Raw genomic sequence first — 12,390 nt, 5'->3', positions numbered from 1 at the left:
CGCGCATCTACAGTGAGGATATCGGATGTCATTCGGACTGGAGAAGTGTGGCGGGATCCCACCCCCTATCCAACCCACCCTGCTCCCTGTCCCGACTGTCCCCACCCCTTATCCACCCCCCCACCCAGACCCAGACCCCTTACCTTGAGGCTCCATGCAGAGCCAGATACATTACCCCGTGGGAGCGCACAGCCCCGCCTCTCAGAGTGCTGTGCATGCAACGGCAGGGCTCCAGGGGAGGGGAGAAGGCGGGAGAGGGGCCGGTGGCTTGCTGCACTCAGCCCGGTGCTCCAGCCTGGGACCGCGGACCCCGTGGCTTGCCGAGCCGGGCAGGATTTTTAATGGCATGCGGAGTTCCAGCAGGCAGCCGCGTGCCATTAAAAATTGGCTTGCGTGCTGTCTTTGGCACGCATGCCATAGGTTGCCAACCCGTTATAGGCTAACATACATATTGGAGCATGAACTTTCGTGGGTGAATACAAAAGCCCATGCTCCAATACATTTGTTAGTCTATAAGGTGCCACAGGACTCTTTGTCACTTTTACAGATCCAGACTAACACAGCTACCCCTCTGATCATTGTTAAGGAAATAAAACATGTCATGGAGTGTATTAATGGGCTAATGGTGCTTCCTTTAGGTGGACTGTGAGACCTGAATACTTTCAATCAATCACCTGAGAAGTGCACTTATCGCTTACTAATGCACATCTTATGAGAACTTATTCATATCAGAACATGGCTCATGATTCTAAAATCAACTTCTAGGGTAATTGTTTCCACCAGAAAAAACAGTCCCTGGTAAAGAAAAAGCAACAACAGGGGAAAGTTTATACTGAGTTTTTTGTTTTTTTTTTTTTAACAACACTATCTTAAAAATGTTTTATTGATACTTGAATTTTTTAAAAAAATTCTCTTTCCTTCTTTGGTCTTGGGACTCAGAACCTCCCCTCCCTTCTCCCATTGTCCATGAACCCAGCTGCCCTTTGCAATAACCATGTTAGACTTTCAGTTTGTACTGAAAATAATAAATTGGGATTCCAAATTAGTTTTTTTTCCCCAATAGTAAGTGGTCCTCTGGCCACAAAGTGCTGATGAAAGGGCAGTCAGTTCCACAGGGGACAAGAGGAAGTTTCCCCTCCCTTCACATTTTCTGCCCCAAGCTCTTCTGCCAGCCCGTCATCCTTCTTTTCCTCGGTAAAGCCTCATGTCCACACAAACCTTGCCCTGGTGTAATTAATATATTTTTAATGGATTTTGTTTAAACCCCTTTGTAGATGCACTTGCATCTGTTTACACCAAACTTGCATTAATTTAGATAAAGTCAGCTTTAAATAACACTTTTATTAAACTGTTGACTTTTATAGATATTGAAAAATACTTGCCTGTGGTGTGTCCTTCTGCATTGATGTGGTAATTTTAAATTTTGTTCGTTTACTGCTGAAGTTCAGATTTAATGAAAAAGTAGACTCTGCTTCTATATCTTCCTGCAATATAAAAAAGCATTTGTGTATTTTAACATTCATAAATGTTGCCAAAAAGCATAAGCAGCATACACATTTTTTAAGGACAGCTAACAATTTATGGAGAAAATTAACACACCTAAATAGGACTCTCATATGCACGGTCAGAAGTCTATAGCATCTTATTAAAGTTTTGGAATTCTAAAGATCCATTTAAACAAGTTCAACTTTTCTCATGCTACAGTTTATTTGGGCTGGAAAGTCACCTTATTTTAGAACCAAAATAAATAGAAAGAACACTACCATATGTAAAAACAGTGTTAATCAGTTCAAACAATGAAAGTAATTTTTTTCTATTACTGAAGCTACTTCTTTTAGTATTTCTAAAATACAATTTGGAGAGCTTTTTTGAGAACACAAAGTGCATTTAAGCCAAAGAGGAGACTAGGATTTCCATTTATCTACAGAAGAGTTTTCGGGAGATAGCTGCATTTTCCAGTCATTCTATATATTGTATGGTTTGCTTGCATAACAAAGAAATTCCAACACCTAGAACATTTTCATAGTTGTAGTGTACATAGGGATCCAACCATGGGTTCTCTCATCATTCTAACCCTAGCCCTTTCCAAAAAACATATGTGTTTCCATCCCCTCCAGGCCGGACTGCCATGCTAGCTGTTCACTGTGCTCTGAAGACGATGTCTCTCTAAACCAGACAGCAGGATGACATGTAGCATAAGCACATATCTTCTTTACCAGTTTCCAGTCAAGTAATCTGTACAAGCACTACTAATTCTCCAACCACAGGAAAAAGGCAAGTTACTGGGCTCCTTCACTGAGTACTTTGGAATACTGCCTAGCCACTGGCTGGCTCACATGCTTAGGTAGCAACTTTAATTTCACATTCTACAAGAAATCTAGATTATTAAATTAATATTTTTTGCCACTTAGGCACAGTGTTGGAAATATATTAAAGGTTAAGGAGCAGCAGTTACAAGCAATATAGCATATCAAAAACTAAACAGTTTAAGCACAATAATGCTAAGTTTAAATCAGAACAAAAACATAATTTAGGTCAAACAGCCACTAGGAAGAAAATTAGACTGAACCAGTGAATCTATCACCAAGGGGGGGAAGTTAATTTCCCAGCTTCTTGAACTTCAACAGAAAGGAAGTATGGTATGTAACATACGTTGTGCTTTGCATTTTCTTTCTTAGCTGCTGTGTGGTTCAGATATTGGTAAACTACTTGCAAAATAGAAGTAAGTAAGTGCATTTCACTGTTTCAGCACCCTGGAGTTCACCGACATTTGTAATAATAAGTAAGCTGATTTAATGTGCACAGCTCAGCTCTCTCTTTGTTTGGTGGCGTGAAAGGAAGACATAATTAGTACAGGTATTTTAATACATGAACCCTCTAGCTAAAGGACAGATGCATATGAAAGTAAACATAACCAGGAAGAAAAATTACAAAGCTATTGTATTCTCCTTCCAGTCAGAAGTGATGTTAAAAAGATATCTTTTTAGTTAGTGGGGATAAAGTATCAATCTGAGGCTCCAGAAACAGGATATTATGAAAAGTATTATACATGAAAATTAGAGATAGAAAAGACAGATTAGATCAGGGATTCTCAACCTTTTTCTTTCTGAGGCTCCCCCAACATGCTATAAAAACTCCACGGCCCACCTGTGCCACAACAACTTGTTTTCTGCATATAAAAGCCAGGACTGGCATTAGGGGATAGCAAGCAGCGCAACTGCCTGGGGCACGCAGGAAGCTAGGTTGCTCAGGCTTTGGCTTCAGTCTCAGGTGAAAGAAAGGGCTCAGATCCCCATGCAGTGGGACTTCAGCTTTCTGCCCTGGGGCCCAGCGAGTCTAACACTGGCCCTGCTTGGTGATCTCTCTGAAACCTGCTCCCCCCAGGGGTCCCCAGACCTCTGGTTGAGAACCGCTGCATTATATGATCTTGTCTAGCACCTGTAAGGCTAGAACACTCCCCTGACAGAATATTTATCAGATAGCAAATATAGCATTTCTATCATATATGCTACCTATTTTTTGCAAGCCTTTGGTACCTCCAACAAAAAACATTTTTTATTTCACGGACTACTTTATTCTAAAGGTATGTCTACACTACGAAATTAGGTCGATTTTATAGAATTCGATTTTTTAGAATTCGATTTTATACAGTCTATTGCGTACGTCCACAGTAAGTGTATTAAGCTGGTGGAGTGCATCCTCACTAGCATTGATTTACAGAGTGGTGCACTGTGGGTATCTATCCCACAGTGCCCGCAGTCTCTGCTGCTCATCGGAATTCTAGGTTAAGCTCCCAATGCCTAATGGGGGCAAAAACTTTGTCGCGGCTGGTTTTGGGGACATGTCTTCAGCCCGCCCCCCCACCTTCCGTGAAAGCAACGGCAGATAATCGTTTTGCGCCTTTTTTCCTGGGTCCTGTCTGACGGACCAGCTCAACCCGCTGCCTGCCTGGATAATCTGAACCCCAAGCAGGCAGTGGGCTGAGCGCTGCCATCAGTCTGGGGCTCCATCTGCCGGCTCCTGCCAGCCGGGATCCTGCTCAGACTCGTTCAGCTGGCAGACTTTGGTGAGGTCGATCAGGGGTGCCTGGACAGACATGGCTATCCTTCCATTCAGTGCTCTAAGAGGAGTGACTCCAGGTCATTTTCTTCTTTAAGTTTCGTCTCATGGAGATTCAGTCTTCCCTGGAATATCATGCAAGCTGGAGGCTTCTGCCTCAGGCTGCTCTCCCAGCTGGCAGTAAAGCATGGTCGCACCTACCCCAGCCTGCCCCTTGCTCCCGTGCCACATGAAGCCTGGACAGTAGTAAGGAGCAGTTCAACTTGTGGAATGACAAATCCAGAATGAAGGATTGCATTCTGTGGGCCATGTTAAGATTGTTTCAGAGTCTTAGATAGCATTTAGTCCCTATAAAAGGTTTCATAAAAATTTCCCCCCCGCCCCTAACAAAAATGTTAATTTATCAGAGCAGCTGATAGGGTAAGGAACCCAGGACTATAACTTAGAGAGAGCTTCCATATTATTTAACTCATAATTGACTGAATTCAAAGTAAAATTTCACAGTACAGTCTGTTCTAAGGCTAAAAATGCAGGAGGGGAGTCAGAAAAAGGAACAGTGACCTGTTTCTGCCCAGTTTCAAACTGGGAATGTTTCGCATGTTAGGTGAACGTGATAACCACTACACAATGGGGCTTCTCTTTTTTTGCCACAGACTTTGCCAAATGCACAGGAACGTTTTTTCTAGCTACAGAAGTTACCTAATACAATGTCTATATCTATGGCCTTCCTGCTCACAAAGCGGTCATGCTCCCACCCAAGGCTGACACGGCACGTCGTGCACGTGACACAGCAATCTGGCTCGGGCAGGATCACTAGCGAGGCATGATATTTTTGCTGTTAAGCAAACACAGCAATTCTTTCCTGGCCTCTGCCACTGAATGCCTCCATGCATTTCGCTGTGCCCTATCAGTGTGAAAGGACTGCATGAGCTCCAAAAACATGTTCTGGAGAGTGCGTTTTTTTCACCTTCTAATCTTCAATAACCTCAGGGACGGAGATGAAAGAGGGAGTGTAGAAACATTCTGGGGGGACTGCATTGTCACCTGTGCTGCTGAGTTTGCCACGCTGGCCAAACAGGAAATTAAATTCAAAAGTTCCTGGGGCTTTTCTTGTGTACCTGGCTAGTGCATCTGAGTTCAAAATACTGTCGAAAGCAGTCAAAATGGAGCACTCTGGGATAGCTCCTGGAGGCCAATACCGTCGAACTGCATCCACACTACCCCAAATCAGACACGGCGATGTTGATTTCAGTGCTAATCCGCTCGTCGGGGAGGAGTACAGAAATCGATTTTAAGAGCCCTTTAAGTTGACAAAAATGGCTTGGTCGTGTGGACGGGTGCAGGGTTAAATCAATCTAACGCTGCTAAATTTGACCTAAACTCGTAATATAGACCAGGGCTAAGACTTTAAGAAACCATACTGAACAAATAGTTTGGTCCCAGCATCTGGTCAGTGCCTTTGCACTGTCTCCATCCCAGGCCACTGCAATGCTTCTTTACTCCAAAATCAGCCTGGCTCTAGTGGAGCTATGCTTACTGAGTTTTCACTGATAGTTATTGCCTCTGAAGCCATAAAGGGAAGGTTTTGCGCACAAAAGGGGCTCAGCAGAAAAGATAATACTGCCTCAGCTGTATTACCTTTCCAGCAGACTCTGCTGGCATACAGCCTAGTGTGAGGAATTTGGATAGCATGTCTGTTTGTCTATCTTCCCCACTAGTTATTCTATCCAGAGGTGGCTGCTCATGCCCTCCCCACAGGGATCTGAGAACAGGCATAGGGGACAATAACATGGATATAAATGAAGGGCAAGCACTTTTTTTTTTTTTTTTTTTTTGAACAAAACAAACATCATGAGAAGACAGAAACAAACCATGACTGGAAATGTTACACATTCTCCTTGTGACATTACAACATACCTTGTCTAAGTCATGGTTGATCATTTTGACATCAAGTAACGATTTGATGGTTTTTGTAAGTTCCTTCTCATTCATCTGTGTGCTATCCTGAAGCTCTTTATAACTGACAGTTTCACTGTTGTTGAAGGCCAGCAGTACTGCCATTTGGTATGTTGTGACCATGGCTACATAAGGTTTACACAAATAGTTCATTTTTACTTCACCTGTAGTAGTAGTAATAACAACAACAGTTTCATAAACTGGTATAATAAGTTCACAATTGTGTTGCAAAATCATACAAGATTTGGTTATTAAAAGCTGTATGTCCAGTCCTGGACACACACGGAGAGGTGCCCCTCCATGGCGCAGCCCAGCCGGAGCTGCAGCGGCCAGGGAGAGGCATCTCTCAGCTTGCCCCGAGCTGCTGCAGTGAGAGAGGGCTGGAGTGAGTCTTCTCTCCCCACTGCAACCCCGAGGCAGCCTGTAGCGCAACCCCCTCCTCTCCCGCCCCACCCTAGAGCCATCACTCCCGCACCTGAACCCTCTGCCCCAGCCCTGAGCCCCCTCCTGCATCCCAAACTCCTCGGCCCCACATCACTTCCATATTGGTGCACATAACAAAATTCATTCCGCACATGGACATAAAAATTAGAGAGAACACTGTTAATAAGAATAATTTTCTTTTTTTCTTTTTCTTTTTTTTTTTTAATGGCTTCCTCCTAGTTGTGAATCACAGAGCTGAACCTCATGCAACAGGCAAAGGAAGCCAATTTATTACTAATTTTTTTTAAATGGTAGCTGGCAATTTAACTTAAACTGGTCTCACTTAAAATGTGTGTACTCATGTTAAGCAAAAAGATCACCCAAGTAGTATAGAGCACTTAGCTGGTTGAAGATCAGCTCATTGGTTAATAACCCAGAAGTTCTCCCATGGTCTTTTAAAGCCTACAATGTACATCAAATTTTTTAAAACCAATAATTGGCTGTAATTAGTTATATGCATAAAATGGAGATTATAAAAGATTAATTAAGAAATGGTACTTGAGATAAGGGCAAAACCATGTTAATATAACTATGAATGTAAAAAAATGGCCAAATTATAAAAAACTTTGTTCCAAATTAGAAAGGAGCTTAGGTAAATGTAGAACAGAAAATTATTTATTGTCTGTTACGTGAAGCATGTGCTATTTTGTAAGTTTTCAATACACCAGAAATATGCATTTATTTTACCTGTACAAAGATAATGTAACCAAGTAAGCTTCCTCCCACTGAAGTGCTGACTGTAAAATAATTCAAACTGTAAAACAAAAGTCATCTTCAGTTAAATTACTTTTAACTATTTATAGCCTTAATAATTCATTGTCACATTACTACTATAGTTAGTAGAAAAGAAATACTAATTTAATAGTCAGCATTTTGTCCTACACATTTAAAAATACTACACAGTATTTCTTAATATATTTACAAGGTGTAAGTTGAAAAATTTGAGCTTTTAGTTTTGACTAAGATGTCTTAGCCAAACATGTTTAAATCTACATATTATATTTTGAAACCTAAGGCTTGAGAGGCTGAATGTGTCAGAGATGACACTAAGAAATCAACATATGAATGATCAATGCTGTAGCGCAGTATTGTTCAAATACAAGTGCTGTCAATATTGATCCCAAAAGAATAATTGATAAAATGTGTATAACAATTATAATATTTACTATTATAGTATTAGGTATTAAAATTGCATTACCACTATTGCTGTTGTTACATTGTCACTTCTATCATCATACGCACAGTACAATTATGTTTGTAACCTTTCCTTCGATGCAATCGTAATCCTTCATACACTAATTTTGATTCACTGTTCAATCAAATTAGAAAACCCACTTCATCTGTTTTGATATAATTTAGCTAGATCTACATATTTTGATGGATGTTGCTATTAAAGCAAATCATATATAATGATTACATACTATGATATATACACATTATTTACGGTGCTGCACAAATATGGAAACAATCTAGATTAACCTCTCTCAGAATAACTTGCATCAATAAAGAAACGTAAAAGATAATTCAGGAAATGGACTATAACATCATGTACTAACCTGACTGTTTACTCATAATAAACGATTTAATAAACTACATTAATGTTTTAAATTTCTCAGGTATGAAAATATGAATAAACAAGGGATTTTCAACACTAATTAAGAAGTCTGGAAATGCAGATAATCAAGAAAGTTCCATACAATTAATTTAATTTATTTTACATTAAATGTATTCTAATTTCAGAAATTTATTGTACACGACAAATATGTACCCATTTTTATGTTACCTATTTCCTCCATACATATTTATGTTAATAAATTAAAGGAAGTGGGTGCTTAAAGAAGAGTTATTGTTAGAAAGACCTCAAAAAGCAGCTTTTATTTAATTCCCCAACATCAGGGTGATGACTTCTCAGAGCATAGCCCACTGACAGCCAGAGATTACAAAAGAATAAAAGCTCAGAAGAATAATTATCTTCTCTTAATGATTTCTTTGAAGCTGTTTTGAGCTAAATCTAAAGAGATTTTGTATCTTCCTGAAGCAAGCACAATTAGTTGTAAGATCCTACTGACTAAATAAAATCGAAAGAAAAATGTACCATATTTTGATTAACACAACCCTAAATGGCACAATAAAGTCAGAAGTACAAGTAAAAGCTGTAGCTAACATTTAATTCTGCACATCTGCAAGAAAAAAAAAAAAAGGATGAAGTCTAGTAGCAACATGGCCATCAGATAATCCCCTCATTATTATTCACAACAGGGGTCCAACAAGCCACAGAGATATACGTCCCTTAAAAAGCAAACAGTGTCCTTCAAAAGCATCAAAGCTGGATTGAATTTCCCTTTACTGTTGCATTCGCCAGCCTGTGTGGATCATTTTAGTATTGTTTCACTTTGCAAACAGTTAAAAACTGAATTTCAACATCACAGTGAGAGTTAAACTAAGTCCCAAAATTAATTTTCAAAGGACAGGAATGCTACAATTTTCCATATGAGGCATTAAAAAGGAAAAGCAAGATATGAGCACAGTCTGAATTTCTGAATAATTCTGTAACATAACTGAAGCCTACATCCTCCTGAAGTCGGCACTTTTAAGAGTATTTGTATTAGGTAATTTGGACTAAATATGATTAACATGTTTAAGTTATTTAGAGAACCCTGTCAAATGTTTTTAAACATGTAATAAAAAAAGAATTGGTTCTAACTCTTTTTAAATAAGTCACTTTTAAGTTTTTTTTCCCCCCGGGAAAGCAAAATAAACACTTGGCAATCCAGTTTCCTCCTTCCTTCACTACTTACATTTTATATCATTACATTTGCTGCTATCTTGTTTTACTAGACATGTGCTTACTGTTGATGAGCCAACAAAGGCATTATGTAAGCAGATTAGCTCTGCCCAAAAGTAAGGGCCTCATTTCTTTCTAGTAGGCTGACAAATTGAGCAGGACTAACCATCAACAACTGCAGATTTAAAAATTTTATTAAAGGAAATATTTGAAATGAAATATACACAGGTTGAGACGGAAGGTACTGTACATCTGGGGTCAGGCTCGGGTTATGGGGAGTTACAGATACCGTTTGCAAGGATGAAAAGATACATACATATCGCATAACCCGCACAGACCCAGATTGGGGTGCAAAGGTTTTTTAAAATGTCAGTGAATAAGTGGGCTCGGGTTTGCCCCCCATGGAATGAATAAGGGGTCCAAGTCAGTATCGGTAGAGCGGATAGGTACATGGGTGGAGTGCGTCCCGTGGTTCCTCAGGGAAGGGAGTGGGTTATTTCCCTGGTCGGCTGTCTCAATTACTCAGTGTGGTATTGGCGGTGTCCATTGATGTGTTAGTACAATCACATCCACTCCACCCCAGTTTTCAGAGATGTCTCTGTGGAAGCAAGGTTCAAGTGCAAGCAAATTTCACTACTATTTTGATGTTTATAGAGAGTAATATGATCTCAGACGTGTCACAATTGAGTTATCAAGATCTAATTGCCAAGATTATTAAAAATGAGTAGTTGCTGCAGGTGCTTCAATTTCTGGATGCCCTCACTGAATTTTGAAGGTGTTTGATTTTCATGAAGTGCTGAATACTCACCACTTGTAAAATAGTCTCCTTTCTAAGGGACATCAAACCAGACACCCAAAACCTGAAGCACTTAAAATCATTGGTCTCTTGAAAAACCTTTGAATATTATTCTTCAACACAGTAGTAATCTTGTTAATTTCTTCCTTCTTTATGTTTTTACATATATTTTAGTGCTTGTGAAAGGTGTCACATTGAGAGCTCGGGAAACTGATTTTTGGTGCGACTATTTTAAGACATTTCAATATAAATTTCTCATGCTCATATTACAATCACATACAGAAAATATATACAATAAGACAAGAGGCCCAAGGGTACAAAGATAGTCATTTAGAAATGAACAAAATGAAGGGTTTCCTCTTTTCCTTTTAAAAAAAGTCCTTAATAGCATCTTCCCAGTATTATGGGACAATTTAATTCTGCACATCTGCACCTGTAAATTGGTCTTCACCTTTATATAAAAAAAAAACAACCCCCCTCTCACCCTTATGGGTGGTATGTGTCTTCCTCAACCTTGGGTCCTCTACCAGAGGCCTGGGAGTTTGAGGGTTCTGCGCGGTATCTTAGCTGTTCCTAGCACTGCACTCTTCTGGACAGAGAGCTCTGATGTTGTTCCTGGGATCTGTTTGGAGCATACCGTCTAGGCGTCACGCCCCGTGTCCTCACATGGCATTGGCCTTATTTCACCTCCTCTCGGTCTCTCTTTTCGGCCCTGTATTCTCAGTTTCATATTCCTTCTTCTGATGTTGCTGTCACTTGCAACTTATCTCTATCACACCGCTGTCTTCTGGTCCTGTTATTACCAGATGTTGGTTGATTGGCCGTACCTGCCTGTCCGTCTGGATCTGGAGTCCCACAGAATCTTAGCTCTGCTATTCTGCACAAGTTCTGTGGAATCTCCCATCTGGTCTTGGGAGGGTCTAGCCGTACGCTGTGCGATGTTCTGTACACAATGCAGCCAATTGGTTGTGCGTTGTGTATTGCCGTCCTGCCTGCATCTTACATCCTGCCATAGTGTTGGACTGTCTGAGGCTCTCTGCACAGTCTGCACCTTGGGTCTCTTGTGTGGTAGAGCCTGCTTCATGGATTGGTGCTCCGTGCCTGTTCCTGTGCTGCTATGTCAGTGCTCGTGCTGTCCTTTGTCGCAGCCCTTTCAGCCACTGGTGGATTTCAATGTCGCCAGCACCTTCAGCTAGTTGTCGAATGTAATCCATGCGCGGTTTTGTTTTGCCAATGGGCATTCTGCTTGGCTTTCCTCCCATGTCTGCTGCTGCCTCGGCTTCTTCAGCAGATTTTGGGGCATCTTGATGTAACCTCGGATGTTCGGTTTGTCCGGACAGTGGCTTTGACGCTCACCAAGCCCGCTGCTTCTTCTGCTGGTATACAGTCTCTGGTGTTGGACTGTGGGTGGCATTGTGAGAGTTCCGGATTTTCACGGCAAGCCTCCATTCCTCTTTGGCCAGTCGCCTATACCGCAGGTATCTGAATGACCGTCAGGAGACGTTATCTGTTGATGGGCTGGATCTTGTTCTTCCCATTGAGCTGCGTCTTCAGGACCTCTTTCTTTGTGACTCTGCGATTTGTGTGTCTTCCTTGCTCTCAATGTGGTTTATTTGACTGTGGAGCGCAGGTACGTGTATGGCTGGTCTGTAATGTCTTGCTTGTGGCCCTGCTAGTCGTTCACCCAATCGTTCTTGATTTATCTTCTTTCACTCAATCCGGCCAACCTTTCTCCAGTCCGATGATTCCAGATTCTCACTGTAGTGTCGCGTCAGTGTATTGCGAAGTCGAGTCTCATTCATTCTTATAGGGCTGTTATCCATGGAGGAGGTGGTGTGCTAGTTCCACTTCCTGATCTGTACCGTATCCGTCTTTATTATCTGCGTGAGTGGGGTTTAAGCTATGCAGAACAGGCGGGACAGGTGCATCACTGTAATGCCGCAACTTGTGCACTTGTGCAAGCTCTTGGTTGATTCCAGTGTTGTCTTCCAGTAGTCCATTGAGGTTCTTGAGGAAGGTCCTTAGTGTCCTGTTGATGTGCTATGTGCCATTTCACGTCCAGTGTGCGGCATTGAGTCGTAGGCTTTCCTGTAGTCAATCCAGGCTGTGCTCAGATTGGTCTGTCTAGACCTTGAGTCTTGGGCGACTGCTCTATCTATGAGCGCACACACACACACACAATTTGCCAATCCTAGCATTGCTGGGAAGTCTTGAGCATGGCTCTTGTAACTGAGGTGGCTCTCTAGAAGATTCTTGGAATCCAGTTCCCAGTCTAAATAGGCAGTGGTTACTTCATATTACCAGTAGATTC

General features: G+C 41.3%; 1 protein-coding gene across 6 annotated transcripts in view; it reads right to left on the bottom strand.

The window, feature by feature from the left end:
* Positions 1 to 12,390, bottom strand: part of CUL2 (cullin 2) — a 138,187-nt gene that overhangs the window by 21,635 nt on the left and 104,162 nt on the right. For 4 of the 6 annotated variants that reach the window (XM_032795313.2, XM_032795317.2, XM_032795314.2 and 1 more), the window contains 3 exons: positions 7,186 to 7,252; positions 5,977 to 6,179; positions 1,383 to 1,484 (listed from right to left, as the gene is read on the bottom strand). In XM_032795313.2, coding sequence (XP_032651204.1) covers positions 1,383 to 1,484; positions 5,977 to 6,179; positions 7,186 to 7,252 — 372 coding nt within the window. Of the gene's footprint in view, positions 1 to 1,382; positions 1,485 to 5,717; positions 5,822 to 5,976; positions 6,180 to 7,185; positions 7,253 to 12,390 lie in introns of those variants that run through there. The other 2 variants (XM_032795316.2, XM_075062223.1) reach the window with 2 other exon arrangements.

Source organism: Chelonoidis abingdonii, chromosome 2, assembly GCF_003597395.2.
Source record: "Chelonoidis abingdonii isolate Lonesome George chromosome 2, CheloAbing_2.0, whole genome shotgun sequence".
NCBI classification, from domain to species: Eukaryota; Metazoa; Chordata; order Testudines; family Testudinidae; genus Chelonoidis; species Chelonoidis abingdonii.
This window is presented reverse-complemented; position numbering and strand designations above follow the sequence as displayed.